The 19,458-nt window shown below is 42.1% G+C and overlaps 1 protein-coding gene across 1 annotated transcript; it reads left to right on the forward strand.

Annotated features, from left to right (window-relative positions):
- The first annotated feature begins 137 nt into the window (after positions 1–137).
- On the forward strand, positions 138–13,055 carry mst1 (macrophage stimulating 1). Its single transcript, XM_061259227.1, has 18 exons — positions 138–318; positions 2,662–2,806; positions 3,344–3,459; positions 3,865–3,979; positions 5,097–5,233; positions 5,708–5,828; positions 5,933–6,051; positions 6,302–6,473; positions 7,931–8,061; positions 8,368–8,470; positions 8,955–9,091; positions 9,277–9,309; positions 9,500–9,614; positions 9,724–9,801; positions 10,530–10,676; positions 11,090–11,196; positions 11,392–11,531; positions 11,959–13,055. Exons 1-18 carry the CDS (start codon positions 240–242, stop codon positions 12,118–12,120), a joined length of 2,157 nt encoding a protein of 718 aa, XP_061115211.1. The 5' UTR covers positions 138–239; the 3' UTR covers positions 12,121–13,055.
- The last annotated feature ends 6,403 nt before the right edge of the window (positions 13,056–19,458 follow it).

The following is a 19,458-nucleotide window of genomic DNA, read 5'->3' on the forward strand; positions in this document are numbered from 1 at the left end:
CAAACAAACAATCGCCGTTAGTTCGCAATGAAAGGTTTGGCAGAATCTGAAGTTTGACATGTAAAGGGTCAATGTGTACAAATTGGGCAATCACAGATGCGATCTCTTGGGCAGTCCTTTGACTAGACTATAAACAACAGCAGGACGCAACATCTGGCATCACAAAGCCGGGTAACGGAATCAAAGTCCTTTTCCTTTCTTTCCTACATATTCTCTTAGCTCTGGAGTGGGGTTTGAGCATGGATAAAACAAATAAGTTCATGATTAAATCATTTTTACTCTGCGTTGTACTGGCTTTATACGGAACACTGGCTACAGGTAGGGGAATATAACGGATGGTTCCGTTAACTTGTTTTTTATGTTTGTTGAAATGTATGTTTTATGAGACCTCTATCAAATGTAGCCAATCTACAGTATTAGCCGACCAAGTAGGCTGCATAATCTAAACTTTTATTATTAAAGTGAGGGGTTATCTTTTAAATTACTAAACTGCTAATTATTGCAGTTTTATTTGTGTAAAATCGTTTCGCCAGAAGACCGTGCTTTGTTTCTTCAGATTTTACGTGCGCCTATATCCTTTAAAAATATAGGTTTAATACCACTTCGAGCGTGTTATGGTTGAGTTGTTAATTTGTAACACAACGTTATTCCGACTGATTATGTAAAACTTTGACGTGTGTAAATGATCAGAATGTTAATTAATGATATTATTAATTAATTCGGGGGTTTCCAGACAATTGGTATTACCGATGTTGGTATTCGAATGCGCTTTGGCAAATATGGCAGAAACACGTTCATGGAAGTTCTTATTTCGCTTGTGTTCCATTGTTTGAGATTTGGATCATGATTACTGTTAAAAACAATCATATTGATTTGTCCTTTTTTGGTCACCTGTGTGAGTACAGGTACAAAGTTCGTGCCTGCATGATGTAACTAGGTGTGCTTGTGCAGAAAACAAATTTAGACCGTTACATGCCCAAATAGCAAAATATGGACAATATGTGATTGTTGTGTATGTCGGTATGAACTATTTTGGCCTGAACGGTGGTGGATGCAGAGTTTTACTGTGGCATCTCTTCTCTTTGAATGAAAAGCAATGCGCAATGTGTCTGGTTTGTGTGAAGAATTTTGAGTGGGTGGATTTCTACAATCTTTTCCATCTTATTCATTTCCTCCCACTGCATTCTGCGGCTATTCTGCTTTTATTAAGCATCCCTCCTGCTGCGAGATTTAATGTCAGGATAAAACAAGTTGTCGAACATTGTGTCACCTCCACCCATCTTCTCCACTGGGCCCAAATAGCCAGACGCCATGGTGCTTTTGTGTTTATCATCGTTGATGCTTAGATTGATCTACAATATTAAAGAACCGTTACCACGAGCAGAATAAGTCTCTACATTGTTCACGGGCCTCAACAGCAGAGGAGGGAGGCTGTACTTGGGGGTCTCTTTGCTGAGAATGGGGTAAACAACTGTGCTGGCGTAAAGCTGGAAAAAAAGATAGTCGGTGTGTGACAGGAGTGGTCAGGTCTCTGGATTCATGCGAGTGTAGCTGTGCCCATAGAGCAAGGTCCATGGTCATGTTTTCCTTACAGGGTCTTGAGTTTCCGTGGCTTCTTTATTTAACCCTCCTATTATGTTAAGAGTTTATAACTGCTTTTATGTTTGTGCTTTTATTGACCCCGACAGTTTAAATAAATGCAAAATTACTCTAAATTAAAAAATAACTAGCCTTTTATCCATAAATATAAAAAATCTGTGAGAAACATCTCATTTTAGAGCCTGAGGTACAGGAAGTGAAGGTTTGGCACCTGTATGGGAAAGTGCCTCCAGAATCCTCCACAAAGAAATATATTTTAAAAAATGAAAAAAGGGTTGTATATGTTATACAGTTACAGAGGGTCAAAATAAGCCAATATAACACATGAAAAGTTTGGTACAGGACATCGGAAAACAAAGCATGTTTACTATTTAATCCCACCAAAATAGATAATTTCAAAAACAATGCAGTATCAAGATGAAAAAAAGGTTAACTGTTTTTTAATAGATGTCAAACACTGAATGGGGTCAAATTGACCCCAAACATAATAGGAGGGTTAACCTGTAGTTCCATCCTCTTACACTAATTGGAATTGATACAGGACCTTACAAAGCAATCAATGTCATACCTTAATCATCTTAATTAATTGATCACTTATCACAGCAATGTCCAAACTTATCCCAGATATTGATGCTAATGTTTGTTCTAGGCCCGCAATACAGTAAATGTTACAGGAAATTAACTAACGTAGGCCTTCAATCAAGGCCACAATTAACTGAATAAAGCCTTGTAGTGCTGAGTTAGAAGAAAGGAAACAGCCTTTTTAAAGACATCTTTGGATTATTTGTATGAATGTTCACTTTCCTTTTACTGCTTACCACTAAATACTGCACTTACAGTGACTGCAGGGATACCTTGAAGATATATTGAACTACATGAACTACATGTTAAATGCTTACTACGTAATTTGTTGAGGAAAATATCATGGCCATAATTATATGTATAAGCACAGAGGAGGAATGGCACCCAAATAAATAAACAATGGTGCCTGCAGTGGCTTTGCCTATGCTGTGCCTGTCCTGTCAGTCAGTGTGTGTGTGTGTGTGTGTATGTTTTTGGCAGGACAGAGGAGCCCCCTGAATAATTTTCAGCGCTCTGAGGGTCGGGAGCTTGTGCCCAATGAATGGCACAAGGACCGCATGAAGCTGCTGCCAGGGCTAACTCTGGAAGAATGCGCCAGACGCTGTTCACAGAGCCTGGACTGCAGGTACACACCCGCGGATACACATAGTCTCACACAACAATGCTTAGCACTGTGGTGTTACCCTACAGGTACATAAAACTGTACCACTAGCCAGCAATGCATAATTAGTTTGTACCTTTTCTGCCTGTAAAAGGTACTTATTAGAACCCAAATTGTACTTCCAGGGTACACGTGGGAAATATGTTCCATAAAGAACTGAAATGTATTTCTCCCATACTAATGCTAATGACATGAGCACACAAGAATGCCATGGATTTAATGGGCTCAACTATAGCAAAAAGTCATGAATTCCTTCCAAAAGAAAGCGCCATCAAAAAATCTGATGTGTTACAATCATAATGCTGCAGTTTTAAGTTTTGTCTAATTATGAATGATGAGCTCGGCAGCATATAAAGTCGACAATACGCAATGTGTTATGCGCCAACTTTGTCTCATAACTCACCCCCACTCATCTAACTGAGAGCGAAGCTGTCACCCTGAGTCCATTATGCAGGCACCCAGTCTTCTGCATGGTGCAATAAACGTCTCTGGTTTTGACAGAGCGTTTAACTACGAGACTCGCCCATCCGTCACATGCAAGCAGCTGCCATGGGTGAGGGATGAGAACACTGCTGATGTCAAGAGGAACGTCAACTGTGATCTGTATGAGAAAAAAGGTGTGCGTCTGTCTAAGCCCAGATACCTCCTGTCTCATGGGAAGGATCACTGTAATCAGTGGTTGTTTTAAGTAAACTTTTTTCCTGTGAAAATTTGCCTAGGGTTGTAAATATTGCCAATGTTTTGAATCTGCGTCGATATCATCTTATTCATCAGTGCTCTCAGTCTGGAGTATGCTACAGCTGCATAAGGTAATACTAGGATAACTGCTGGTTTATTTTCAGTTCTATGTAAACATCAATTGACCTTAATGTCTGGTATACCATGCAAGGTGTAAATAGGATTTGTAGAACACAGAGGGCAGAAGGTAGAAGGTAACTGCAGAAGGTACTTGTAGCTGCCTTTTGTTGCAGATTTCAGCAGCTGAAAGTGAGAGGCTGAATGAGTTTTATTGTGGTGTGCAGACTACGTACGCGGGTGCATTGTGGGAGATGGCAAGACGTATCGAGGGAAGGTATTCCAGACACAGAGCGGTTTCACCTGTCAGCAGTGGTGGTCCAAGTTCCCACATGACCACAGGTGAGTGTCACCGGCAGCTGTAGGAATGTGAAGACAGCTTTGTTGCATTGTATGACCAGAACTGAATGATCTGAATGATGTCATCTATCCAGAACAAGACAGCGCTGTCTGCTGTGCAGACCATATCTTACTTGTATTTATCTCTATTTGCTGTGATCAGCAGTGGTGCCCTTCTTCCTTCCTCCCTTGTTTACCTGAGTTTTACCACAGTAACACAGAGGTAATTTAATACTCACCTCTGTCTGTGCTGTAAGTAAACTAGATGGCCAGTTTGCACTGATGGAAAAGGCTGAGAGCTGCCATTCTATCCAGATAATCTGCATTGTTCTGTATATGTCTTTTAATCAAGAAAAAACAGAGTTGCTGAAAAGTCACAAGCATGAACATAGGTTGGCAGTATAGTGTAATGGTTAGGGAACTGGCCCTGCAATTTTCAGGTGGGACAGTCCTGTTGAGTATGGTAGCTCTGTAAGTCACTGTGGCTAAGAGTGTCTGCTAAATGCCTAAAATGTTACTGGTAAGGGTTAACCCCTTATGGGCGGATGTGACCCGTATGTTACAAAAGGCGGCCTGTAGCGTAGTACGTACGTCGTGTGCGTCGCTCTGGATAAGAGTGTCAGCCAAAGGCCATTAATGTAATGTAAAATTTCCCTTAACAGACAGATACGACCTGTGCGTTACATCTCCCTTAACAGACAGATAAGACCTGTGCCTTACATCTCCCTTAACAGATGAATGCAACGCCAGCGTTGTGTTTGATCATGTGACAGCATTCAAGACACATAACCTTTGCAAGATTCCTGGGCCTTTCTATGGGTTTTCTATAGGGCACATAATGGGTTAATAATGAAATAATGGCTGCCATGTAAATAAGTGTTTGTTATAAGAAGGTGAATAAAAACCAAAAATGCCACACACGTTTGAACTCCAGTACACCTTTAAAGGGAAACATCTTTGGTGCATTTCTGGTTCAATGGCAAGGTCAGATAGTGTCTTAACCATCATATAACACTAGAATTACCCATTCCACCTTATGTCCTCGGCCTTCACTTCTCTCTTTCTCTCAAACATTCTTTCCCTCTGTCTTGTGATCTACATCTCTGTCTCCCCTCCGCAGATGGACTCCTTCGGGAGCAAACGGTCTGGAACTAAACTACTGCCGTAACCCAGATGGGGATGCCATTGGCCCCTGGTGCTACACCACAGAACCTGAGCGACGCTTTGAGACCTGCAATATCCCTCGCTGTGAGGATGGTATGTTGTACTCCGGATTCGCATTCGATGGTCGTTTATTAACCAGGATAAGATGCTACCTGAGTGTTCACAGCAACTGTGTTTCATTTATGAAAAGAAACATTATCTATACAATTCCAACTGGATACTTATTTCCTCTTTGGGATTCTCCCCCTGGAAAGCATCATATTTATTTCATATTCCTAATAGATGTGCTTCTTAAAAGCTTTCTGGGTTTTTAGATTCATTTTTTAGTGTCTGTCTTCAATTTGTCCAGGCAGATTTTGTGTGCAATAAAGGATATTTTGGATATTTCGGTAAGCTTCAGGGGATTTTGCATTTATGCATTTGTGTGGAGTTGTGTATGGTGTGTAAGGGAGTGTAGCTATCCACATACTTATAGCATTAGAGAGTTCACAGATGTGTGAAGGAGATAGTATGTTGTGTGTGCATAACATATAACACATGGGTTGTCTCTTGTCATCTGTGCTCCAGAGGTCTGTATAACATGTAATGGAGAGGACTATAGGGGCCAGGTGGACCACACAGAGACAGGTCTGGAGTGTCAGCGCTGGGACCAGCAGCACCCCCAACAGCACATCTACCAGCCTGAGAAGTAGGCTGTGCTCTTTCTCTCTCCACCTCCACACTGCTCTTGCGACGCCTCTCATCTCCTATCCGTGTAATATAGTGAGCAGTGAATGTTTGCTTGTTGAACAGATACCCAGACAAGAGTTTAGATGATAACTACTGCCGGAACCCTGACGCCTCCCCTGTGCCATGGTGCTACACTACGGACCCCAAGGTGGAGAGACAAAACTGCAAGATAAGAAAATGCGGTAATCCATCATCCCAGTAGACAAACTTACGTGAACACCTGCATATGGACGAAGATAATCAGTATGTAGATAGTAGGTAGCAGTGAAGGAGTGTTGTAGACTTTGAATAATAGTATAGAGATTTTATGCTGTCGTTCTAGTGAATTCCCAGCGGACCACAGTGTTAGGATGCGATCTGCGATTTCGTCAGTAATGACATTTTACCTCTCTTTCTGTTTCTTTCTCGATTCCCTTCTTCGATCTCCCACAGAAAAGGTTCCACAGAAGCGTTCCCGCTCAAGCTACACCACGCACTGTTTCCGCGGTCGTGGAGAGGACTACCGTGGTAAAATCAATGAGACGACCTCCGGTGTTCCCTGCCAGCGCTGGGACGCACAGTCCCCTCATCAGCACCCCTTCTTCCCACAGACCTACGAGTGCAAGTGAGCCAGCATCCAGGGGTGAGGGGCAAGAGGGGGTGAGAACGGCCCATGGGCCTTATGAATAGAAGAGGGCAGAGATGAAGGTCAGAGGGTGAGAGGTAGCACCATGGGTGAGAGGTAGTTCCCTGGGTGAGTGTTAGTTTCCTGGGTGAGAGTGTTTTCCCTGGGTGAGAGTTAGTTTCCTGGGTGAGAGTTTTTTCCCTGGGTGAGAGGTAGTACCCTGGGTGAGAGTTAGTTTCCTGGGTGAGAGTTAGGTCCCTGGATGAGAGATGGTTTCCTGGGTGAGAGTTAGTTTCCTGGGTGAGAGTTAGTTTCCTGGGTGAGAGATGGTTTCCTGGGTGAGAGTTGGTTTCCTGGGTGAGAGGTAGTTCCCTGGGTGAGAGTTAGTTTCCTGGGTGAGAGATGGTTTCCTGGGTGAGAGTTAGTTTCCTGGGTGAGAGGTAGTTCCCTGGGTGAGGGGTAGTTTCCTGGGTGAGAGTTAGTTTCCTGGGTGAGAGTTAGTTCCCTGGGTGAGAGGTTGTTTCCTGGGTGAAAGTTAGTTTCCTGGGTGAGAGGTAGTTACAGAACAAGACTGTTAGAATTAGGATCAAGGAAGAAGGGGTGATTGCAAAAATAGATTAATTGCTATTTGGAGGAGAGGTATGGTGGGAAGACAATGAAGATTTGTGGGAAAGGGGTAGAAGAGGGACACCTTCACACAGAATACCAAATGAACACTGACTAGTCCGAACATCCACGTAACTAGAACATACTTCTAATTGAGACAATTTCTCCTAGATTCAGTTTTCCTGCTCCAGGATTTTAAATATTAACTAGGACGTAAGTTTGCTCAGAGCTGATAAGGTGATGTCCAGAAAACTCCATCCTGACGAAAGAGGGTGACCTTGTTAAATGTTTTACCTATCTGTGTTCCCAGAGTCCTTCCCTTTACACTTTTCCAAATTCCATGAAGATATCAAGTTACTTGTTACTAGTCACTATTACCTGAAGCTCAACAACTTGCACCTACACCAGTGACCCAGAGCACCTACCTCAGGTCCACACATCAAGCAAAAATCACACTCAGAAGCATGAGTGATTCCGGTTTCTGTGTTCTGGTTTGTTCCGTTCTAATGTTGCGCTAAAGACCTCATGTCAGCTTTGTTTTATTTTACTCAACATGGATTTGGAAAGGAATCTTTAATCTGGCTAAATACAACCGATTTACTTCATGTTTTCATATGAACTTGCATTCTTCCAGGAATTTGGAAGCTTTCCAAATGTAAGTATGCATACGGTGTGTACATGAATACGTTACTAAGGGTAACTGATTTTGATGTTCAATAGGAATGAGATGCACAAAACAACTGAAACAGTTGCACATGAGTTATTAATGGAAATGCTATTCCACTGACACTGTTGACACATGGGAATATAAAAACCAATAAAGGCACTCTTTAATATTATGCTCCCCCTAGGGGTCTGGAGGAGAATTACTGCCGCAACCCTGATGGCTCAGAGGCACCATGGTGCTTCACTTCCTTGCCAGAAAGGAGGACCGCTCTCTGTCTCCAGATAAAGCGATGCCCTGATGACATTGAGGCAGAAGGTACAATGCCCCCTGGTGTCTCCCCCTTGTCCCAATAAGTCGGTACACTCTGATCATCTCTGCCCAATTTCAGGCCACTAAAACACTGTTGTTTAACAAATATTTTGAGGATTCATTGTGGTATCCAAATTAGGGAAAATGGTTGAAAATCAAGATAATAATTGAATTTGTTTTCAGATCGTGTACAATTATGTCCACAGTGCCGGAATAAGGGAGTCGGCCCTGAAAGTAAATGTTACTTTGTTCATACCCTTTCACATTCCTTCAAGTTGACATGTTTGTGGCCTCTCTCTTTTCTCCTGCCAGACTGTTACCATGAAAATGGTAAAAACTATCGTGGCATAGTTCGCAAGACTCGGAAGGGAATCATTTGCCAAAAATGGAGTGTGAACACCCCTCACAAAACCAAGTAAGTGCTGCTAGTGACCCTCACCATCCCAAATGCAGGTGACAACTGTGGCCTCTTTGTGTACGAACAGCCAGAACCCATCAATTACGTAAATAAGGCAAGGCACAAGCATGTGTTTCTACCTTCTAGTCTGCAGACAGGGAGTGTCCACGGCTTAGCGTGACTCCTGAGCATGGTCAGCTCAGCCATGACAGGTTGGGTGACATCTCTGATGTCAGGTCGTGGATGTGTCCAATACACAAAATGGAATGTGCACACTCCAAATGTCCAGATATTGTGCCGAAACAGTATATTTGCATTGCATGATCAATTTTACATAGCACCGTATCATGGAAATCATGACAGGATGTACTATCTGAATCCTGAAGACCATTGACGTGAAGCACAGGTGAACATGCAGAAGCTGGTTATTCCTTAATACATTTTAGGAAGCTAGTGTAGCCTACACTGACCTGCATTCCCACATTGGTGCCTTTTCCACCAGGATAAACCCCACAACTTACCCTAACGCCAACCTAACGGATAACTTCTGTCGCAACCCTGATGCTGACCTGCACGGACCTTGGTGCTACACCACTGACCCAAAGACTGAGTTTGACTACTGTGCCATTAAACAATGTGGTGAGTGATGCCTCCATTGTGCTCTCATGATGCTTCCTTACCTTCAGTGTCCTGTCTCTATATCCATCCATCTCTCTTTTCCCACTTTCTTTGAAAAATCTTTTTGTGAATTGAAATGTGTAAAAGCACATCCTTGTCATGATGTAAGCTGTGAGATCAGTAATCAGAGTCTCTTTCTTCAACAGCTGGGGAATCTGTCTCCATCATCTCGCCAACAAGTGAGTGTGCGAATATATCTGCTGATTCAAAGCTGCACATTAAATCTTTTTTTTTTTGGTGCTGGGCTTTTGCCCTTTGCCGTGCCAAGAGCATACACACTGATAATGTAAGCAGTTGAGCATCATCAGTCGAACATTTCCACTGAGAGTGAAATGAAGCATGAGTACTAACTGTGTTATGTGGACGCAGAGAAAGTGGAGTTCAACGAGTGTGGAAAGAGAGATGCTCGCCTGAGCAACCTCAGGATGCGCATCGTGGGAGGGACCCCAGGAAACTCGCCATGGACCGTCAGTCTCAGAGACCGGTCAGTCCTCCGGGGCGGCCCAGGGCATGCCTGCTGCTAATGGATATACTATACAGTCATTTCACATCATATCAGATTTTACACTGCCGTGTCTCTCTCACTTCAACAGCAGGGGAAATCATTTCTGCGGTGGGTCCCTGGTCAACTCAAAATGGGTGATCAGCACAAAGCAGTGCTTCTCATCCTGGTAAGGAGCATTCTGTGAGATACTACATTTAGTCCAGTGTTAATTCAATTGTTAACAGTGTACATATGAGTTCTGTACGAGCCTTAGGTATTGTGTAAGTGTTGATTTAACAATGAACATTTTACTGCATAAGGCCTGAGGCAGGGCAGGCATGTGTTCTGTAGGCTTTAGTGTCCTTTTTGGTACCTTCACGGCCAATTCTCAGATTAAGTATGTCGCACAAAACATTAGATTTCACTTTTTAAGAGACCGGTTCTTTGAGACTGAACAGCACTTTGAGCAACATTTGGTGTTGCTCAGAGGTCAGTTGGTCATTTCATTTGGCATGAAATTCCTAGAGGACACATCAAAATACAGTTTTGAAGAAATAATAATAAAAAAGACAGAATTCATGGCAGTTGTGAGGGATATTGGGAGATTCACGGGTGAGTGCATCTGCAGATTGGGCTGCTGTGCCTCTCTCCTGGCATACAGACGACACAACTGCACACTCAAAAGGCAAAACAGCAGGTTCCACATTGGCGTGAAAAAGCTAACAAAGTCATTTTTAAAGGTCAGAAGTGCACAAGAGTAGCTCGGAAGAGAATACTGTGCAGAATGTGTAAGGAATGGATATGCTAAACCAAAGCTTTACCCGAATGCTAAAGCGGTGAGAATGGAGCATGGCTTGCATTTCCAGTGGAAGTAACTGAGCTGAAGGGTAGATGTGTCTTTGTGTTTGTGCCCAGCTATGTGGATCTGACTGGCTACACAGCTATGATGGGCACCCTGTACAAGAACCCACAGCCCGGGGATCCTGGGCGACAGAGCATCCCGCTCACCAAGATCGTCTGCGGCCCGTCAGAGTCCCACCTGGTCATGCTGCAGCTGGAAACGTGTGTGATCTTTCTCCTCCTCGTCTTCCTCTTCTCCTCCATGCATTGCATTCTGATTCACTGTCTGTCATATTTCACGCTCAGTCACACGCACTCAGACTTGCGCTCACAGACACGCATACAGGTGCACGCCCAAACACACTGTAATATACACACCTACAGTCTCACATGTGTACCACACTCCCACAGTCATATGCATATTCAATCTCCCAGTCATACACATGCTCAAACTCACACACATGCATGCGTACACGCATGTGCTTGTGCGCGCGCACACACACACACACACACATGCACTGTAATGGTCTAATCCTCAAATCTGCAATCATATCCTGTTCTTGATCCTGGTGATTTACCATACCATGCCTACCATACTCTTCTAGGCCTTACCAACCCTTATTCTTTTCCTCCAGGCAAGCAAAAATCAACGAGCGTGTGTCTCAGATCTGCCTGCCCCCAGAACATTACATCGTTCCAGCAAACACCATCTGTGAGATAGCAGGCTGGGGAGAGACTAAAGGTCAGTTGAACTACAAATGAGCAAGGGTCCCCAACCCTGGTTCTGTTGAGCCACAGGACCTGCTCATCTTTGCAGTTACTCAGCACTTTGTTACATTAAACTCCAAAGATTTAGGTTTGATTCCCAGAGGGCTGTTGTTGTTGCTGTACCCTTTCTCCATTCTCACACTGTAGATCTCATTTCTCACTGTTCCAGGAACTGCAGATGAGGCTGTGCTTAACGTGGCCCAAATGCCTGTAATGGAGAACTCCGAATGCAACAATTACTTCCGGGGTCGCGTGAAGGACAATGAGATGTGCACCAACTCCTTCCAGGGTGGCGTGGGAGCCTGCGAGGTACTGCAAGGAATAATTAAACCGTGGATACCTGCTAAAAAAAAAGAGCTACACCCCTTAAGTGTGGCAGTCAACTGCATGTGAATCTGGAACTCACAAACAGGAGCAGTGTGTTAAAACTGTATAGATACACGGCTGTTTTTATTTTAGAATCACAAAGTTTCTTCTCTGTTGTTTCCCCATGCATTGCATTGTGCTGAAGAGCCATGAACATGCCCTGGTGTAAAATCCAGCAATTACCAGCTTGAAATACCAGCTACCAGCTGTTTCAAAACATAGCTTGAGCTGTTTGTTTTTTTTTCACCCGGGCGGTAAAGCATCAGACTAATGCAACTCACAGTGAATACTGAACTGAAGTGTAAGTGTGATGTTATTGTCTGTGAGGTAGTGTCTGAATGGTGTGTAATGTGTGATGTCGATCTTTCAGAGGGATTATGGCGGACCACTGGCCTGTCAGAACAGCGACTGCTGGGTACTGGAGGGTGTTATCATCCCCATGCGCCGCTGCGGTCACCCTGGGCAGCCGAACATCTTCATCCGCGTGTCTGTCTACGTGGACTGGATAAAGAAGGTCATGGAGTTGGCCTAGTAGCGCAGCTCTGAGCGTTAATATTGTAGCGGTCCCATCCGCCATTCCCTTCTCTCTCTCCCGCCCCTGTCCCCTGGCACTCACTGAGTGTTGACATCTTGGCTTGAATATGCTCGCTGATATAAACAGGCTATCCTGCTGTTCATTCCATTCTCAAGCCCTGCACTGTGGGTGTGGCTGGTGTCTCGTGTTGGCTTTGCAAAGGGCATATCCCTTAGCCTTGTTAAATGTATGTGCGTCTGTGTTGTATTAATGTAGACATAATGCACTTTGTCCCTAAGTATAAGTAAATAATTTGTCTTTTTCTGCATGCGTGTATATGTTTGTGTGTATGAGAGAGAGAGAGAGAGAGAGAGAGAGAGAGAGAAATAATTGCTTGCATAGTTTGCATATTATTACATCACATTACATTACATTATTGGCATTTTGGCAGACGCTCTTATCCAGAGCGACGTACAGTTGATTAGACTAAGCAGGAGACAATCCTCCCCTGGAGCAATTCAGGGTTAAGGGCCTTGCTCAAGGGCCCAACGGCTGTGCAGATCTCATTGTGGCTACATCGGGATTAGAACCACCAACCTTACGTGTCCCAGTCATTTACCTTAACCACTACGCTACAGGCCACCCGCATATAGAGTTTGTTTGTTGTCTGGCCACAAGGGTAATGTATGTCATTCACATCCCTCAAGGTATATTGAGGTATCAACATGCAACATCTCATCTTTCTATAATAATATACTCAAAATCCGATGCTTCTAGCTGTTTGTATGTATTTCTTATTTTTAAAAGTTCCACTCTTCAAAGAAAAAAAGAATAATAAAATTGACAAATTAACAAAAATGTGTTTTGGCTCTCAAATATGAGGTGAATAGGATACAGTACAAGAGTATTTTGTTTATGGGAATAAAAAAATAAAAAAACATTTCTGTCATTAAGTCTTGGGGTTTAGGCATTTGTTGATTGGCATTAATACTTTTCAAAGTCATATGAAATGTCACAGTCACTATTTCAACATATATTTGCAAAATAGACTTTAGTTTTATGAAAATGTAAGATGTACAAAACACAAGCTACACACAAAGCCCAATGGCTGCACACAAAGTAGATACTTTTTGCTGTGGGATCTCCACTGTTGCCCACTGCCCTATTATATTTCAGCCACGCTTTCTTGCCTTTGTCAGACTGAATCCGATTTGGTGCTCTTACTCCACTCATATAACCTTTTCCCCCTTGCCTCCCCTCTCTGGCCTTCCATTTTCTTCGGGCTTTGCATGAAGTTTGGTAATAACTGCTTAAACAGACAAATGCATCTATTTACTGTCTTCTTCTGATTACTAATTACTGTTTATTTGTTATAGCTTCTTGTTCTTGTCAATGTAGCACAATTCTATTATTCACAAAAATGAGATGGCAAGTAAATATTTCACTTATTTAAGAAAAAAGTTGTGTCACACTGTTCATATACTGATTGTATTCGTCACATTTTATCTCCTGTGCGAGGAGATTTTGCACAGCATTAATCAAACAGGTTAGGGGAAATGTGCTTGTGACAATACTGCGCAAAATATAACCAAATATCACAGACACAAATCAACTTATTTAAAATAATATGCAGTTTAGTAGAACTATTTCAACTTAAGTTGAAGCTGAATCTTGTAATACTGATATTTTCCACAAGGTGGGAGCAGCACTTCAGAAACTGCATGTATTGGTATTCAATTTCATTATTTATGATTATATCTGTATTATCTGTGCAGAATAATGTAGATGCCTAACCCTGTGAATAATTGGTTTGTTCGATGAAACTTCTTTTCAAGAGTAACTTTTACTTTGCTGCAGTGTATTTTATCGATTACAAAATTGCTTTTTGCTTTTTGCAGTCAGGATCTGGCAGCAACATTAAAGCTTTTTCAGTAATATTCAGAATTGATTTAATTATCGCAAGTTCTTCCGGAAGATTCTTGGGCTGTAAGTGTACGTCTGTGTGCCCCCGGTCTCTGCGGCTCACACATCCTCTCACCTTGTTTCTCCTCTGCCCGGACGGTCAGGGGAGGGGTGGGGGTTCTCGGAATGCAGTGTCCAGGGCACGGAATGCCTTTCATTCCCACTCGTCCGGTATTTCAGCAAGCATGACTGGTGCTGTCCAGATTATTCCACTGTCATGACTCGTGTACCTCTCCTTCTCTGCTTTTTGTTATCTTTTCCTTCATTACATCTTTGATGGCTGTTCTTATGCAGAGAGAAGCAGCCTGTATCATGAGCCATATATGCAATAATTACATCACAAAGTGCAAAGCACAATTAATGCTAATTACTTTATTTAATTACTTTAATTTATTTATAATCGATGCAAAGTACAGTAATGTCAGTAGTGTGGACACAGCTACTATAGAGTTTTAGGACAGATCCAGGTTTCTGAACAACATTAAGAAATGGCTAGTCATGGAGTGATATTCACACTGTGGTGTCTTTCCATGTGACAGCCATGCTACAGGTGCACACACACCTCCTGACAACATCTACATACAGTGTGTGTGTGTATGTGTTTATATCCGCCTTATACCCCGCAATTTGTTTTTGTCCCCTGTAGGGGAGATGAGTCACTTCTCTTAATCCCAAGAGCTATATATTATGCTGAAACCTACAATGCGAGAACTTGTGAAAATATCATAACTGTAACATGTTTTTGTCATCCAAGACACTTGCATTATGTCAAAAAAATGTAATACTTACATTTTTTATTGTTGGGTCTACTGAGGATATATTTGAACCCCCTCTCCCTTTTCCCACACTCTGTATACATACTATTTATTATTTATTTCCAAATACATTAATATACTTATGTTCTTGATGGGATCATGCCAACTGTCTGCCCATTTTCATACACTGTGTGAGCAATTCATTAGGTGGGACCTGTAAACCAGCTTATTAATGCAAATATTTGATCAGCCAATCATGTGGCTGCAACTAAATACATAAAAGCATGCAGTGGTCCAGAGGTTCAGTTGTTGTTCAGACCAAATGCCAGAATGTGGAAGAATTGTGATGGAAGTGACTTTGACTGTGGAATGATTGTTGGTGCCAGCCAGGATGGTTTGAGTACTTCAGAAACTCCTGATCTCCTGTGATTTTCATGCAGAACAGTCTCTAGAGCTTGCAGAGAATGGTATGAAAAACGAAAAACATCTAGCGGGCAGCAGTTCTGCAGGAAAAAATGCTTTGTTAATGAGTGAGATCAGTGGAGAAGGGCCAGACTGGTCAAAGCTGACAGGAAGGTGACAGTAACACGAATATATTCCACCATCCATTACAACAGTGGTATGCAGAACACACAACGTGTCAAACCTCTAAGTGAATAGGCAGCAGCAGAAGACCAATAAGTCTAAAAAAATAATAAATAGCTAATGAGCAAAGACCATGATGGGTTTGTGTAATTTTATAGCTGGTGCCTGTGTTGGTTGTGTTTTGGGTCTTAGGCAGAGCATGGCATCACCTGTGCTATGTCCCAGCCCACGTTCAATCTCCTGGATATCCCAAGGACAAGCAGGAGCCCTCCTGCAAATGTCCCAAACAAGTGGACAAGACTTTATATGGGCTTCTAAGAGTTAACAACCCAAACACCCCCAACCCCCAACGCCCCATCCCCGACCTCCACCTCAACCCAATCCCCACCCTCCACCCCCACAGCCATCCTCCACTGCAGCTCCTAAATCCCTTCTCAGCTTGTCTTTTGACAGCCTCCCCCAGTCTCCAAAGAGATTCCTTTGTGCTGTATGCAAAACTGTATGCTGTGCACATTCTATGGGAATTGAGTCTGTCTTGCCAGTTCTATAGGAGGATTTTGGGAGCGCAGTGCAGATGAATCCTCGGAATTCAGCTTAAACAAACCTCAAGGTTAGAGTCGGACAGAGTCTCACGCACATTCCCCTGCCCTTAGGACGCAGTGTGGTGACACACACACACACACACACACACACGCACTCATGCTGACAACCTCAAGGAAGCACACTTGCATGCATAGACACTCACATACACACCTGTACATGCACTCGTGAAGATGCAGGAACACACTCTGGCATGAACATACACACATGCCCACATAGAAGCAAACAATTGTGCAGGTAAGGACAAATAGCAAGGCATATACTGACTGAATTTCCATACAGTGCTAAAAATATTGACTATAATCTATTAAGGTGGTTTTGCTTTGTGCAAATATGGAATTTGCAGCAGTGTAGTGTAATGGGTAGAGAAATGGGTTAGTTACTCGATGGTTGCTGTTGCATCCTTGAGCAAGATACTTAACCTGAATTGATTCAGTGTATATCCAGCTGTGTAAATGGATACTATACAAAAAAAATCTAAAGTTATGCAAGTCACTCTGGGTAAGAGAGTCTTCTAAATGCCTGTAACATAATGTACTATCTATAGAACTGACTGTGTATAAATATACAGTGAATAAATGTATATGAAGCCTTTCAGAGACACATTACTTTTCAGCGTGTCATCCTCACCATCAGCTTTTAATTTTTTTTGTCAGAAGGAGTGAAACTGGTAGGTTGTTTACTTATAAAAAAAAATACACAGATACCTGCCGTAAATCAATGGGCTCATTCACTGTGCTGGCCTCTAGCATGCAGAGTGGGCATCCTTCCAGCAGGAGGTGCTGTGCCCACACTAGGAAAACACTGCACTGGGGAAGAACAGTGTATCTCCAGGTTCTGCAGCAAAACAAATTATCAAGACTTAAACCAGGTATACACTTTTTTATTTTTTTGCATTGACTTCACTTTACAACAATGAATGTGTACTCCTATGCAAAATAACTGAAAGTTCAGCCTTGAGTCACTGATTTACAAAGATACCAACGGCATATCATTCTTTGCCTATCATTCACATTAACCTCTTCGTGTCATCTTCTTCTCCTCAAACTTGAATGGACTTTATCAGACAGGGAAAATGACTACATATGGTTTCAATTCTCCCTGGCTGCACAGTGGAGGATGTTGTAATGCAGAAAGGTTTTGCCACATCAGTCATCACTCAACTATCAGTTATGTTCTTATCACTTCTGAAGTATGCCATGCAGAAAATATATATATGCTGTATATTAACATGTCACGCCAATAGCCAGGTACAGACATACTGAAAATGAATACAATGATTATTTGCAGATTAATATCTTGGTTTTCATGTGTTTCACTCCAGCATTCCCATATTATGATTTTATATCCGTAAATATACTTTACATTGGAATGGCAAGTGATTCATTGGACTAAATCTGGACTAAATGAAATAAATTAGGTTATCAGTATATTACATTACTTCTGCATGTCATGTCATAACACATTCAATACTCATGCATGCATGCAAGCGCTTTAAATCAATTCAGTGTCACAAGAATCTTTATCAGAAAAATGTTTGCATTCTTGTGGTGGTGTGCATACATGCATGTGTATGTGTGCGTATGCGTGTGTTTGTGAGTGTATGTGTGTGTGAGAGAGAGGGAAAGACAGAGAGCAGAAAAAGGGTATATGTGTTTTTCTATTTGCTCAATTCACAAGTGAATTCCATAACATAAGTTATATGAGGAATGTGGAAAAATATTTTGGACGAGAGAATTTGGAAAGTTTCAATGTAAAATTTCAATTCAATGTAAAAAAAATCTGTACCATGTTCCAGTGAGTGCAACTGTCCCTCATCCAGATGTTTTACAAATGAAAAGAATTGATTCGGCAAGAGAATGGCTCTTATAACAAGATGTCTTGCAGCTTGAACAATATAGATACAATCTCCTGTTGAACATAAATTCTCATCTTAAATTTCATTATTGTTTGCATGGTAGCAGAAAACTGAAGTCTCTCAAAAGAAGCATCATTTTCACCAGTTATGCTCAGCTTAAAGCAGCATGGTATTTGCTTTTGGATGAAAACAGATGAAAATGTTAAAGAGCTAGACATTTGTAATGTCTGGATTGTATTAAGATTGTTTCCTTATGAGGTAGCGTGTCAGCTGGCAAATGAGTGAGTGAACTGAATGAATGAGTGCTTGAGTGAGAAACTGAATGACAGAATTAATATGTGTGAAAGTTCCTGAGGGACTGACTGAGGACCTGAATGAATGAGTGTATATGGGAGTGAAATAGCAAGGAACTATAGTTATTAGAAGTTGATTGAGAAAGTGAGTTGGTGAGTTAACTTAATTTAATTTGTAAAGTGCATTTGAAACAGCTACTGTTCGCAAAATTAAAAGTTAAACAAAAAACTGTTTCTAGAATAATTACATTATTGTAACTATCATTTCATATTCTTAACAACCAAAAACATAAGTACAGACTCCTTACACCAATATAACCTGTAGCTATCGCTACATTGTAAACTGTTTGGTATTAAACATTGGGGGATCAAATGTACTCTATAATTAAATAATGTATGGTGTGGTCAATCCTTTTGTAATTAACTTGTTTCAGTGGAATTTTCATTCATGATCATTTTAGCTATTTTAGTTGTATGAAAAATGAATAGTTTTATATAGTAAAGGCTGACTGGAGCAGGGTGATATGTACATTGGATTTGAAGTAGTCATCAGGCTGTGCACGTCCACAACTTTTGTTCTCTTCAAACAAACTCCTACCCAGGACCACCATACAGGGGGGAGTGGCATCATGTACTAGTGTTTTTCATGTTTGTATAGAGTGCAACAGTACTGTGATATCAGTTACTCTGACAGATTCCACTTCGGGAAGCATCCTATAACTTTTTTTTTCTTTTTTTTTTCCAACGTGAAATCAACCATATGTTTCTATGGAACACAAATCGAAAGAGAAAAACGACCAAGGTGCAAATAAACAAGAAAGGAAGTGGTTTTGCAGCGATGACGTCCCCGTCCCGATAACCGACATCCTATAACCATTTCTAAAATGCATATGAATATACACTACAGTCCGCCCCTCCGGTCACAAGATTGGGCTGACTTGGTGTTCCCCATGCAAGTGGGCGGCTCCGTATTAAGGCTGGGGGAGTGGTAGGTTGTCCTCAGCACCCCCCCCCTCCCCCCGGCCCCCCTCCTCCAAAACACACACACACATACACACACACACCACCCTACTGCCTGTATACAGCATGCTATAATAGAGAAAGTATGTACTGTTGATATGTTTGGCAGTGCGCGTGAGCCCTTTACTCTGTCAGTTGGGGGCTTCTTGATGCAACGACGGAGGACTACAGTGTAAAGCGGATCACACACCAAGAAGAGAGAGGGAGAGAGAGGGGGAAAGAGAGAGAGAGAGAGAGAGAGAGAGAGAGAGAGAGAGAGAGAGGCAGAGCGCGAGGAGGGAGG

Source organism: Conger conger, chromosome 10, assembly GCF_963514075.1.
Source record: "Conger conger chromosome 10, fConCon1.1, whole genome shotgun sequence".
Classification (NCBI taxonomy): Eukaryota; Metazoa; Chordata; class Actinopteri; order Anguilliformes; family Congridae; genus Conger; species Conger conger.

What these genes read in the sequence shown, in the direction of transcription:
- mst1 (XM_061259227.1), top strand. Translation starts at nt 240, where the DNA reads ATGGATAAAACAAATAAGTTCATGATTAAATCATTTTTACTCTGCGTT. An exon ending in CCACAGACCTACGAGTGCAA is followed by an intron (nt 6,474 to 7,930) that starts GTGAGCCAGCAT and finishes TGCTCCCCCTAG; the next exon opens with GGGTCTGGAGGAGAATTACT. An exon ending in GTCATGCTGCAGCTGGAAAC is followed by an intron (nt 10,677 to 11,089) that starts GTGTGTGATCTT and finishes CTTTTCCTCCAG; the next exon opens with GCAAGCAAAAATCAACGAGC.